Here is a 14,097-nt window from a genome sequence, read left to right on the forward strand (position 1 = left end):
ATAACTAAATAGAACTATAAAAAAAGTCTCTTTCACTCTCTTGCATGTAAGAGTGGAAAAGAAAACAAATTTTCAAACTCAAATGAATTATTTTTTTATTTTGTGTGTTTTACACAAAATGAGTAGCTTTTTAAGCAAACCCTCCTTTTATTTTCTATTTACCTCTTAAATTATTAATTAACACATTAGGTTATTGGGTTGAACTATTGAGATATAATATGTTATGATAGGCTATCGTGTTTGACTGTTAAAATATAATATGTTATGATATGTTTAGATTTATATAAAAACTTAGTGAGCTTAGGTTAGTAGACTCACTTTTAATTTTTTTTAAAATTTGATAGACATAACATATTATATTAGAATATTGGGTAAAATATCCACATTTCTTAAGTTTTAATCAAAGTTCTAAGCGGACCTAGTAGTTTTCGAAATGAACACTCCGTTCTAAAAAAAATCTTCTGTTGCACACATATGTCGAACCGTTAGCCAATCGTTAGTGTTTCCCTTAGTTTAATAATGGGATAATATTGAAATGATAATTATACCCTTCATTAATTTTAAATTACTATTATATAAATTTTTATTAATTTTCTTATTAATTTAAAAAATATAGAAGAGCATTGATCAATGCTCCCCAAGAGAAGAGATCTTAGGCTTATTTTTTTATTTTTTCTAAAAATATAATAATAATTTTTTAAATTAATAAAAAAAGATATTTTAATTTTTTTATAATCTTTGTTAATGGTGTTTATACTTTTGGGGTGGAATGTTTATTTTAAAAACTAATGAACCCACTTGAAATTTCGATTAAAACTTAGGGGTGTGGGGGTATTTTACACTAAAATATTTATTTGTTAGGCTTAACTAACAATATACTGACCATAATGACTCTAATTTTATCAAATCGTTTAAGAAATAAAAATAATTATTAAATAAAAAAATTATTTTGAGGATCATTAAAAATATATATAATAAATAAAATTATATTGAAAGAAATACAGTCATTTCATTTTATCAATTTGTATATATATTCTTGTTACTTAAAGTTTACAACACATTGGTTATTCTAAATAAAAAATGATATATTGATAAAATTCTAAGCAATAGTGCAACTTATATTTGAAAATTACATAATAATTTATTAATTTTTAAATATTAAAATCGTAAAAAATAAAATCTACATAACAAAAAAAACATAACAAGTATAAGATAAAAATCACATATCACATAATAAAAAAAATATATGATTGATTGTTCGTAGAATTTGTGAAAAAAAATCTATAAAGATTTAAAACATATAAGTAATATAGTAGAAATAAAAAATTAAATTAAAAGAAAAAAATAAAAAAAATTAAAAATTGAGTAAGACATGTTGAATCATTTTGTTATTCTTTATTTTTATTAATAATTCAATAAAAAATTAGTTTTGAGAGACCATTAAGAGAATTTATAAAAAAAATTTAAAAATTTTATATACAATATGAAAAAAATTTTAAAAATTTTGAGAAGCCATTGCCCCGTCCCTTAAGGGCACCAACCGCCCCATGGTTCCTGTTCATGAAATTCCAGTATGAAGAGCCAACCTGGAATGATACATAGCGATATGATCAGAACAACATCAGTGTAAAGAATACGAGAAAATTGTTTTGGCTATAATGTAAGTTTAGCACTCTTGGAGTCCTTTATAATTTGGGCTGACCTGAGCTACATCCATGGCTTCTTTTTATTTTGAGTTTTTCTTTAATCACTAATACAAAACAATGAGAGAGATTAAAAAGTCTGCGTGGATCGTGTGTTGATATTGATCCATTTCTTTAATGCCAAGTTATGTACCTATTCTCCTTGGTACGGTTTCCCCAGAAGCTACAAGCTTTCTTTTTCCTTTTTATATTCTTATAAAATTCTTTACCTTCATTTGGAAGGCATGTGCCACGTTGTTCACGCACTCCATTTATATATATAATAACATATCGGCTCCCAAAGATCAGCAAAAACCTTCATCTTGTTTCCTTATTCTCTGCCAAGTTACATACGTATCCTTTCTGAGCTTGCATTCTCTAAGAGTCAAGTCATTTAGCACTAAAAATTGTGGGTGCTTCACAACTCAAAAGCTACCTATTCTGCTTTTCATTACTTTTATATTATGAGTTGAACATTATATATTAATGCATGTATTGGGCTTCTTGCAGGCATATATTTTGTTGCTAGCAACACCAGCGATGCTTCTCACAAGTAATAATAAGTTCATTTCTGTTTGATTATTAGCTTTTGATGTATGCATTTTCTTTATATTTATTTTTCCGCTTTCCAAACTCTATTTTTTAGGGATAAATGTAGGTTAATTATAAAAAAAAAAAAACTGTTACAAGGTAACAAGCTGATTATAATATATAGTACATAAAATATTATATTCAAGTCAACATATATATTAGAATGTGTGTTTGTCAAACGAATAGACTATTCATGATCATGTGGTAGTTTTTTTTTTTTTTTTGCCAAAGGCAGAGATAGAGCTAACCAATTTTTGTTGAGGAGACCAAAGATGAAAAAGAATAAAAGTTAAAAATGTTTAAAATTAATATATGGAACTTAATCATTAACAATTAAAAGATTCATAATAAACAATAATTTTATATAATATATAAATCAAAAGAAATATTAAAAGAAAAACTTATAATAATTTTTTTGGAAAGTTGTGCTTAACCATATTTTTTGGATTCAAATTAATCAATTATTAATTATGTACTGAAAAGATTAATAATGATTTTCTTAATATAACTAATTAAATTATCTACAAGGAACTTATCATCTATATTATTTTAGATTATTATCTTTCACAATATAAACAACTAAAAAATTAATGCAATAAATATCTAATATTTTTATTTTATTTTTATTTAAACTTAAAATACTAAATATAAAACTACAATTAATAAAATATAAATAGTTAAATATGATATACATGATTAATAATTTTTTCTTGTATAATCAAAATTGTTTAAAGACTAAATACTCTAAATAATTTCTTTTAACTATATATAAAATGCATAAAGCACATAAAAAAGATATATTCAAGATAATTTCTTTTTATATAATCAGGATTAATATTGACTCTATACTGAAAAGACTAGTAATGCCCTTTTTATTAGAAATAATTAAATTATCTGTAAAAAACCCATCATCTATTTTGTTTTGGATACTTATTTTTCTTAATATAAACAACTAAAAAATTAATACAATCAACACTTAATATTCTTATTTTATTTTTATTTAAACTTAAAATACTAAATATAAAACTATAATTCATAAAATACAAATAGTTAAATATGATATACATGATTAATACTTTTTTCTTATATAATCAGGATTGTTTGAAGACTTAATATTCAAGATTATTTCCTTTCAACTATATATAAAAAATGTAAAACACATAAAAAAGATATACTCACGATAATTCCTTCCTATATAATCAAGATTAATAAAAAAAATGATAAATCGGTGAAATTTTAAACAACAACCAATAATGCAATGCTATAATTTATATTTGAGAATTATATAATAATTTTTTATTTTTCAAAAACAAATCATTGCAAATAAAATTCATATAATAGAAAAAAAAAGAACATGACAAGTAGAAAATGTAGCTCACATAACAAAAAAGAAAAAAGAAATGAATATAGTTAATGATTCATAGAAATTTGGACAAGAAAGTTTATAGAAAATTTAGAATATATGAATAAACAGAATTGAATTGATAAAAATAAACAAATATAAGTAATAATAATATAAAATTAAAAAACTTTAAAAATCATGAAAAATATATATATATATAAATTTTTAAAAATTTTAGGGGTTGGCCGCTCCGCCCATGGTCAAAGGTTTTGGTTTTTTTATATATTTATACTACATTTGCATCAAAGCAATTAATACTTTATAGTTTTGAAGTAGGGTATTAAAAATTAAGGATATTAGAATTAAGTTAGGGAAATTTAAGCTATTAAAAATAGATATAATTAATTTGGTTAGAATCAATCATTAATTAAGTCGATAACACACGGTCATAGATGTTTATTGCCTTTAATTCTGTCAAAAGCTTGGCTGATTATAGATTTAGATTGGATTAGGTTGCAAATTAATTGCATCTAAATTAATTAAGTTATACGTTTAGATATGTAAATGGAGAAAATGGAGGGACTTTGGCATGGATTTCATCCGTACACACCCACCAAAACTGATTGTGTTGAAACCTCTTTTTTCCATTTTTCAGTTGCTTTAGCTCTAGCCTACGTTGAGATCAAGAACTCTGTCCTCCGAAAGTTCTTTAGTGCTGTTGTGTCAGAATTCTGGAACGAATGGGAGCTCCGAACAATGGTTGTGTCGAGCCAGCTTCTCCAGCTTCTTCTACTCTGCAGTGGGCATATTCGACGAAGATACAGAGGAAAATGCTTAACCATCTTTGAAGCCATGGTGTGGTCAGTGTACTTACTAGCCGATTGGATGGCAACTGTTGTGCTGAGTAACATTCTCCGGGGCGAAGCTACTGATCAGAAAAATGACCTTGTACTCTGGATCTCCTTCATCCTATGGCATCTCGGAAGCCCCTATAACATTACGGCGTATACTGTTGAGGACAATGAGCTGTGGCTACGACACCTTTTTGGGCTACTCGTCCAAGTTGGAGAGGCATTTTACATTTGCATCAAATTTCGATCACCTATAACTTCCTTGAACTTTGTGGCGACTCCAATATTCATTGCTGGAGTTCTCAGGTATCTAGAAAGAGTTTTGGCTCTCAGGTCTGCAAGCAAAGCACAGCTCCGGAATTCCTTGATCTCAAGAAGGGATACCAATGGCAATGCAGCAACGATCAGAGCTTCAAGGGTCAGCGGCGTTGTTCCTAGTGTCACATTATTCGGAGAAGCAGAATTATCACATATTATTCTACAGCCTCTCTTAACGCATCTCCCGTTCGGAGTTGACGAAGAAGCTCATGATGATATGGTCTTCACCAGGTCTAAGTCTGCGGATGAAGCCTTCAGATTGGTTGGTTCTGAATTACGTTTCTTTCATGATCCGCTTTACACCAAGATTCCCAAAAGAAGATCCAACAAAAAATTGAGTTTCACTCTTCAAATCTTTGGCTTCTTGTCCGTTGTTTCTGCTCTGGTTGCTTGTACACTGATCAATTATCAGAGGCTAGCAGCAATGCGCAGCCGAAAGACAGAGTACCCTGACATTGCTGTAACCTACTCGCTGCTGTTTGGAGCTATTCTTTTGGAAGGATATGCATTTTATGTTGATGCTCTCAAGAGGGCCAGGACAAGGAACAGGACGCTCATTCCTCAAAAGTGGCTCAACTCGAGGTTAGAATCATGGACTAAGAGAGGAGTAAAAACAATGGGACAACTTGATCTACTAGATTTTTACATCAAGGTCAGGACAAGAAAGTTAGCGAAAAGATTCTGGAGGTTTATTCTTGAAAATAAGACGCTGACGTTTTGGCATAGCCAATGGAATCCAATTGACCCTGATTTTGGACGAATTCATACTTTCTCGCCTTAAAAAAAAACGTGATAAGTGCTCCGTTAGTAATTTTGACCTTGAGTCTCTCTCTAAGTTATTAAATGAGTTTAAAGTTGGTCAAGTGTTTAATAGGCTGTGTGAAGAGAAATCAAAATTAGACCTACAGGACGACGAATGGGAAATAGACACAACAGATTTCACGGGTTGTGTCTTTCGTTGGCATATTGCTACCAGCCTTGTTTACAACGATGATGTTGACCAACATCGAAGAGGGACAGGCGGCACAGTCCGCAAAATTGGAAAGTCGTTATCAGATTACATGATGTACCTAGCAGTTGCTCGTCCGCTGATGCTGCCTTTAGGATTCACTGAGGCAACAAACCGAGATACCTATAAGCTTTTTGACAACTTTAATCCTACTACCGGCGACGTAGCAAAGTTGAAGGATTCGAGGAAGGACTGTACATCGGCACTGCTTAACTATAATCCCAATATGAGTATAGGGTTTAATCCCGATGAGGAAATTAAGTTTCCTGCAAAGTACTCGGAGTTCTCAAACGGTTGTATCTCCGCCAACAAATTGCTGTATTTGGTAAAGAGCGAGCGTTGGGATCAAGAAGAAATATGGGAATTCATTAGTGAAGTGTGGATGGAAATGTTGACTTATGCTGCTAACTGTTGTTCATGGAAGGAGCACGCTGAAGCATTGAGGACCGGTGGAGAGGTCCTCACTCACGTTTCCCTTCTCATGGCACATTTTGGCTTGACCACCAAAATCCGTAGAGGTTCAAATATTGAGGGTGCTATATAAGAAAAATATCTTCATTCCTTAATGGCCAATCATTTTCCCGACTTGCCCCACTTAATTAGCTACTATGATTTACCTATCCTCACATTCGGCTTGCTTTTTCTCTTTGATGGAAATGTAATTTATGTATAGACTATTATTTGCATTAAAAAAAATTAAAGAAAGAATAAATTGGCATGAATTTCAATCCGAATTTCCAAGAGATTTCTGATAATATATATATATATATATATATATATATTTTAGCCAAAAGTGGGATTCATTAATATACTGCAGAAAGCAGTGGGATTATCAGCAGTGTAAATGCCAAGATGTCCGCTAGCAAGAAGATAGCTAGCTATGCCAAATCAATACTATCCATGTTAAAATTTTAGTACAGCCATTTAGTATAAAATCAATCAATAATTAATTGAATGATACTTATCATATTTAAATGTTAAACTATTTCATATTTAATTGATTAAGTGAGAATTACTTTTATAATTTAATATTAAATTATCACTTTTCTATGTTCCACTCTGGCTTTTACTACCACGCCACTCCAAGAACTAATCGAACTATATCCAATTGTTAAAAATAAAAAATAAAAGTAAAAGTTTTGTGCATCGATGTCCAAATACTTTATTATATTCTCTTCTTATTGGGATATAGATTACCAAATATACTTACCTTGATGCGCCTCTCTAGCTTGTAGTAGTATTAATTTAACGCCTAATTGTGGAAAAGCTACAAGTTTTTCCTTTAATTTTACATTGTTTATCCTCAAAAGCAAGACAAAGTAGCGAAAGAGCCAACTGAAGCTCTCTTTAATTAGTTTGTGAAGTAATTTTTTAAGGTGAGCAAACCAGAATCCTAAATGGTAATTGGGCAATGCAATGGTTCTTTTCTTAATTAGAATTATAAGTTTTCTTCCTCGTTTTAAAGTTTTAATTCTTTACTTCATAACCTAGAATTTGAAAGATTCACTCGTGTTAAACGTTGAAATCTCTTTTTATAGGTATAAACAGTGCTTACTTAATCAATATTTCTACTTAATTAGCTAGAGGAGTCGGCTAATTCAGTGATGAGAAAAATAGAAGAATGAAAACACTTTTTCACCATTTACATTAACCAGAGGTCACAAGAAGCTTAGCATTATTAGACCATCAGATCGTGGAAGCATTTTGTTGCAACGCTAGCACAAGTGAATAGTGATGCTTCTCACAAGTAAGTGCAATTTTATGTAAATTCAAGTGGAATTAATTATGTGCATTTCTTTTAGAATTAAATTTATTTTTTTAAGTGTCTGAATTATATATATTTTCTCAAATCTGGTTTCATCTAAGTGAAAAACAACATACTTGGAGTTTACATTTACATTTAATTTGAATGGTTTGAAACAACTTAGATAAATAACATAGTAACATGAATTTTTGATAAGAACATTGATTACATAAACCATTTTTGAAATTTCAGTTGCTTTCTCTCACATCTACGTGGAGATCAAGAATTCCATCTTGAGAAGAATATTCACAGAAATCACAAAAAAATTTTGGAGTGAATGGGAGCTTCGTTTGATGGTTATAGTCAGCCTTATCCTCCAGCTTCTTCTCGTCATATCTGGGAATCTTCGACGAGGATACGTTGGGAAAAAATTGCCTTATGTGGCGATAATTGTATGGTTAGTGTATTTGTCAGCAGACTGGATGGCAACTATTGTGCTGAGTACCCTTCTTATGGGCGATGTTAAGCTTAAACATGGCCTTATTGTATTTTGGACGCCCTTCCTTTTGTGGCATCTTGGCAGCCCTCATAACATTACAGCTTATTCTTTAGAAGACAATGAGCTGTGGCTACGACACTTTCTTGGCATGGTCTTCCAAGTGTCAGAGGCGGTATATATCTATATCAGGTTTCGATCAGACACCGACCTCAATTTTATGGCTGCTCCAATATTCCTTGCTGGAGTTTGCAAGTACGGAGAAAGGATATGGGCTCTCAGATCTGCAAGCGACAAGCAGCTCATAAATTCCTTGTACTCTTCAAAAGGAAAGGCTTGGCCACAGGAAAATAAAAATATCAGAATAGGGCTGTCTGAGTCTGCAATAAACGATTCTTTCAAAGGCAAAGGCAACGTTTCCGAGCTCAACTTGCTCCGCCAAGCTTATTCATCTTTTGTTATTTTCAAGCCTCTCTTCCTTGGCCTCCCATTTGGGCTTTCCGCAAAATTTTATGACGACATGGTCTACATCAAGTCTAAATCCGCGGAAGATGCCTTCAAATTGGTAGGGTCTGAACTGGGATACCTTTACGACTTGCTTTTCACCAAGATGCCCCTTCATCACCATCAGCCTAAATTGAGTTTAAGTCTTCGTGCCTTGTGCTTTCTGTCTGCTGTGTCATCACTGATTGCTTTCTCAGCAATCATGGATAAGAGTGTGCATTCAAAAGTCGACATTGTCATTACTTATCTGCTGTTGCTGGGAGCTATTTCTCTCGACGTATATTCATTTATAATGCACGCTCTCTCTACATGGGCAATGATCAGGTCCCCCATTCCAAAAAACATGGTGCAAAAAATGTACTCCAAGGTTGTTGCTTCCAGGATGAATTTGGTTGAAGCCAAGATGGAAATCAAATCAATGGCACAACATGATCTAATAAATTATTTCGTCGAGGCCAAGAGAAACAAGTTCACTGAAGCTGTAAGGATTATTGACACTGGTAATCTTTTACAGAAGTATGGGCATACCAATTGGAAGCCTGTTGATTGTGAATTGAAGCAATTCATCTATGATCATCTAAAAGAGAAGCGTCAGACGTTGGCCGAGAAGGGTTTCGGACAGGAGGATCTCGAGAAGTTATTAAATTCGAAAGGTGAAAACATGTTAGATGAACATGTTATGGAGGACTTGGTCGGCACAACAGATTTTATACAAGGCATTTTTTGTTGGCATTTTGCTACAAAGCTTGTTTACTACAATGATCTCGACAATTTTCGAACAGGTACGCTCGGTTCATCCTGCGAAATTGCCATGTCTTTGTCTGATTACATGATGTACCTCGTACTCGTCCGTCCATTGATGCTGCCTAAAGGGTTCAGTGAAGTGATAAACAATGAAAACTACTGCCGAGCCAAATTTTTTTTCCCAGAGGATATGACAAAAAACATGAGAAAAATAGAAGTCAGGAAGAGATTTACATCAGCGGTGCTTGGGCACCAAAATTTTCTCAGTGAAAGTAATAGCTTGGAAGTGATAAACGGTGGGTGTAGGTTTGCCGAAAAATTGCAGAGTGTTATCACAGAGTTGCGGCGGGATCATGAAGAGAAATGGAAAATGATTAGTAAAGTGTGGGTGGAGATGATGACTTATGCTGCTAGTCATTGTTCTTGGAAAGAGCATGCTCAACAATTGAGGCACGGTGGGGAGCTGCTTACTCATGTTGCCCTTCTTATGGCACATCTTGGTTTGACCACTCAGATCCGCAGAGAAAAACCACCTGATCATGAGGATGAGCTTAATCTGCCGTTCCCACTTTAACTAGGCGTAATCCAAAATGTTGATGAGCCTGATTTTATTCATTTATTTGTTTAATTATTCTTCCACATGACTGTAATTAATTTAAATCTAGTTCATCAAAGTGGGATTTCATAATTTCATATGTAATAAGTACACTATTTTGCCAATAAGAGGTTTGTAAACAAAACAAAAAATAAAGAAGCCAAGACGATTTCTATCTTGTATGATCTCGGGGCTTCACATTACCAGGTCCAGGCTTTTGTCCTTGCTAACAGTTACGTGGCAGTAAATGCAGGCTGCAGCCACTTTATTTAAATCATTTCAATTGATTTGGGCCCTGAGCTTCTAAGTTTTGCCCAATAAAGATGTACCAAATGCCGGCACTAGAAAAAAGAGCTTTGGGCCTATTCAATTCCAATATCTTATCATGAAGTCACATAACTAAAAATTATATTAAATAATTTCTTAACCTATGGAGATAAAATTTTAATGTTGGCAATTAATTAGTACGTAATATGAAGTTAATCATTTTTATTTTATATTAAGCAAAATTTGGGACCTTGAGCCTGCTTCATTTTTCCCTTTCCTTTTGGGTAATTTAAATTGAGAAAATCAGTATATGAAATTGAAAAAAATCAAATTAATGCTATTATTATATCTTCAAGATTTTTTTTTTCTTTTTGATGGGAAGGATGTTTCATGCAACAATTTTAAATAACATACAAATTAATCGAGTAAGGGGTTTAAAAAACAAGATTATCTTTTAATCACATTCTTTTATAAGATAAAGGATGAATGATCATAATTGAATAAGAAAATTAATAAACGGAAAAAATAACTATTTCAATTGTTTATTTTAAAAAGAAATTTCATAGTAATTATTCTTTGCTAGCAAACCAAATATTCAAAAGAGAAAAAGAAAGAAAGAAACAAAGGAGCATTTTATTATGGTAGAGTAGGAAAAAAAATATGTTAGACATCTTCAAGAGCAAACCTAGAAAATAACAACGAGGAAAAAAAATACTATATATTCATTTTTTTTTATCTTCTAAATTATTCAAATTCACTATAAATATGTGTATTCACACAAGATTGGCAAAGCAAGACCCTCTCATCTCCAACTCCCATCATCACAAGGAGAGCAACCTTCTTTTGCAATATCGGTGATTTGAACACCAGAATCATATATAACTCCAGTTTTCCAGTCAGCTGGAAGTACGCTCTTTGCCCAAATCCACTTGCCATCAAACCCAGATGTCACCACAAATCTAAATTGCAGGGCACCAGTTGGAACTCTGCTTGTGTCCCACACTGCTCCATAATTCCTGCTCATGAAATTCCAGTTTGAAGAACCAACCTGGAATGATACATAGCGATATCAGAACATCAGTGTAATGAATACAAACAAATTGTTTTAGCTATAATGTAAATTTAGCACTCTTTGAGTACTTTATCTGAGCTGACCTGAGCCACATCCATGCCTACTATCTCTGTCTGACCACCCTGGAACAGCAATTTAATCGCCAAGTAATTTGGTTTTTGGCTTGATTCTTCAACTCTAACAGCTAAGTTCTGGTTTTTGTATTCACAAGGTATCCTGTTTCACATAATAAGTTGATCAGCATTGTAGTATTGATGATATAAATGCTAACCAAAGTTAAAACAATATTTATTGAACCAATCACGAATCACGATAATACCCCAGCATTGTAAATTATAGGAATATGATAATGAAGATATTGGACCGTTATAGCAATTAATGTGCCTGCCGGGGTGCCACATAATATTATAAGTTGGTCCACGCCGGGACTGACTTTTTCTATGTGGTGGTTGTAACAAAACCATCGGATGAGAAAACTTCAAAAAAATATATCATAATCATTCATTTTCATCACTAGTATTACTATTTTGTTTGGTATAGTAATTTGATTAAATGTTTGATCACGCCCACCTTTTATATTCAACGTCGACAATCCCAAGTTTCAAAATGTCTTGGCCCATGCCCTGGTTAGCCATGGCCATGAAAGCTCTGCTGCTAAGAACAAAGTCTGTTTGATTGTTGTGATTGAGATCAGTTAGTGTCACCCTAGTCCCTTTACTGCTGCACAAAGTTGAATTTATGCACCTTATCTGCCAAAAATATGTTAATAATCAAACTCAGTTTCCACTATGGATGGTACAGATAACAGAATTAATTGTTTTTGTAAAATTACAGACCTGAAAGCAGGCACCACAACCAGCTCCATCTTTGTACAGAGAAGACACACCAGCTGCAAGGTGTCCACCGCTTAAGCCTAATGCCAAGGAACCATATCCACAAGCTCCAGCTGCAAATATCAAAGCCACAAAACAAATGTTACCCACCAAATTTCTCACAGAAATATCATATGGGTCTTTGCCTATTTCGTTTTTCAAGGAAGAAAACTACTCTGGGTATCAATCAAATCGATAGAAAAAAAAAAAGAAAACCAGGAAAATGAAAATAAGATGGAACTTTGCGGCTGCTTACATGAAAGTGCAGAGGCTTTGGAGAAATAAGCAGCCTTGGACTGGTGCACGCAGCGATCACAAGCATTAGCAGAAGAAACGAGGACGAACAACAAGCAAAGAAAGAGAGCCATTTCGCGTTGAGTTGAGTTGAGAAATGTAGGTGACTAGCAAAGAAAGACAGTCTTGAGTTTTATTTATAGTGTGGCACACAGGAAGATCAGTGTGGACAACAGGTCAGCAATTCCGGGATAGCATGGATTGGTTTTTTTATTACTTTTTGACAATCCTTTTCTGATTACATGGTAAGGAAAGTTACAGGCAGTTGCTCCAACGCGGAGAGACAAAAACAACAGTAAAACAAAAAGATAATTGTCACCGACTCTTTGCCAATGTCCAAACAGCTGTGCCAGCAAGCAGTGAGAAGTCGAGGACTTGTTGTAGTTTTAAATAGGAGTAGCTTTTATGTGTCCTTCTTCGGGTTTTCTGACAGTGGGATTGATGGGTATATGTAAGCGAAAGTTTGCAAAGTTTTGGCACTTTTAGGAGATCTGTTTCCATTCCCCATGTTTAGGAAAATAAATTGTACTGCAAAATACTACACATTAACCTTGCAAATATGGGCAATCAAAGAGGGGGAATTCTCTGATGTTCTAAGGCAAAGCAAAAGCTTTCTTTATGTTCATTCATGGCAGATAGACAAGCCCTTGGTCAGAAAAAGTTTTTCTATTTGAGATTCTTTAAGTAAAACTTGAAATTTTGGTAAGATTTGTTGATTAAAGTGGCATAGCGTGTATGGACCCAAAGATCAAAAAGGGGAAAAGGAAAATCGATGGAAGAAGATAAGATTGGCAAAGATGAACGATGATAATTGCTTGTTAATGAGTGGAAAGATAAGAACAAATTCTAAGCAACACCCACTTGCCAAGCAAGCATATTGCCAAAAACTAAACAGCTATTGTGGGCTACAGGCAAAGAGAACCTCCCCTTTTTCAACTATATGACTAATCTTTCCATCTTAAGCTGGTTAATTAATGAATCCAGGATTAGCTTTTTATTATAGATCTATTGAATTTGACTTCATTTTTACTCTAATTAAGAATTCGCTCGTCTCATTAAATTGTGGTATTATCAAAATTAATAAATCATACACAACCTGACAAGATATTTTCCAAAATGGTAACAATTTTCCTCAGCTCAGTGCCCCAAAATTATCCCATTTTCTTCCGTGCTTTCAAAGCCATAATTCCAAGGACCATCCCCCACTCTATGAGTTGGATCCACTGCCTACCTTTAAGCGTCAATTATATCAAGAAAACGTATACATTCGGCATCATAGCCTGGGTCAATGGACTCCCAAGTGGATACCACTTAGAGCAGACAACATCAATTCGAAACTATCGGATCCAGCTGCCTGAAACTTGATGCTTCATCCCTGTACCTTTTGGGTCAAAGTCAAGCAAAAACTGTCTCTGGTTGCTCACATTTTCAATGCTTGCCTTAAATTTTCTAGCAGTGGGAATTGGGACTAGACCATAACATCCACTACTGACATAGCCTGATAGCCGACAGTTGTTCCCTGCAAAAATCATTTTAAGGATATTTGCTTCATGTCTCAGCAATCAAACCGGCCAAGGCCCAAATGAGGGTTATGACAGAAACAAAAATGAAGGGGCAAACTCAACTCATCGACACTTCTTCTATCCCCATGTTTACGTCATCATGATCTCATTGGTTGGCTCACCGTGGCATTTTTCAGTTCACTTCTCGGAAAAG

At 33.4% G+C, this 14,097-nt stretch overlaps 3 protein-coding genes across 3 annotated transcripts; 2 read left to right on the forward strand and 1 right to left on the reverse strand.

Annotated features, from left to right (window-relative positions):
- The first annotated feature begins 4,179 nt into the window (after window positions 1-4,179).
- LOC148763917 (uncharacterized) lies at window positions 4,180-6,337 on the forward strand. Its single transcript, XM_088803311.1, has 2 exons — window positions 4,180-5,366; window positions 5,659-6,337. Exons 1-2 carry the CDS (start codon window positions 4,180-4,182, stop codon window positions 6,335-6,337), a joined length of 1,866 nt encoding a protein of 621 aa, XP_088659437.1.
- A 1,190-nt stretch (window positions 6,338-7,527) lies between these two features.
- On the forward strand, window positions 7,528-10,519 carry LOC18607446 (uncharacterized). The gene is made up of 2 exons (XM_007041615.3): window positions 7,528-7,540; window positions 7,790-10,519. Exons 1-2 carry the CDS (start codon window positions 7,528-7,530, stop codon window positions 9,853-9,855), a joined length of 2,079 nt encoding a protein of 692 aa, XP_007041677.3. The 3' UTR covers window positions 9,856-10,519.
- A 237-nt stretch (window positions 10,520-10,756) lies between these two features.
- On the reverse strand, window positions 10,757-12,504 carry LOC18607447 (expansin-like A1). The gene is made up of 5 exons (XM_007041616.3): window positions 12,344-12,504; window positions 12,052-12,161; window positions 11,786-11,964; window positions 11,299-11,431; window positions 10,757-11,191 (listed from the first exon to the last, which is right to left on the reverse strand). The coding sequence occupies exons 1-5, from the start codon at window positions 12,453-12,455 to the stop codon at window positions 10,946-10,948; spliced, it is 780 nt and encodes a 259-aa protein (XP_007041678.3). The 5' UTR covers window positions 12,456-12,504; the 3' UTR covers window positions 10,757-10,945.
- Window positions 12,505-14,097: the final 1,593 nt, after the last annotated feature.

The sequence above is a fragment of the Theobroma cacao genome, chromosome 2 (genome assembly GCF_053813885.1).
Source record: "Theobroma cacao isolate CCN51 chromosome 2, ASM5381388v1, whole genome shotgun sequence".
NCBI classification, from domain to species: domain Eukaryota; kingdom Viridiplantae; phylum Streptophyta; class Magnoliopsida; order Malvales; family Malvaceae; genus Theobroma; species Theobroma cacao.

Bases quoted from the DNA above. Each gene is read 5' to 3' on its own strand.
- LOC148763917 (XM_088803311.1), top strand. From the start codon at position 4,180: ATGGAGAAAATGGAGGGACTTTGGCATGGATTTCATCCGTACACACCC. The intron at 5,367-5,658 runs GTTAGAATCATG...AGTGTTTAATAG, and splicing joins CAAAAGTGGCTCAACTCGAG to GCTGTGTGAAGAGAAATCAA.
- LOC18607447 (XM_007041616.3), bottom strand. From the start codon at position 12,455: ATGGCTCTCTTTCTTTGCTTGTTGTTCGTCCTCGTTTCTTCTGCTAAT. The intron at 12,162-12,343 runs GTAAGCAGCCGC...TGATATTTGCAG, and splicing joins CAAAGCCTCTGCACTTTCAT to CTGGAGCTTGTGGATATGGT. The intron at 11,192-11,298 runs GTCAGCTCAGAT...GTATCATTCCAG, and splicing joins TAGGCATGGATGTGGCTCAG to GTTGGTTCTTCAAACTGGAA.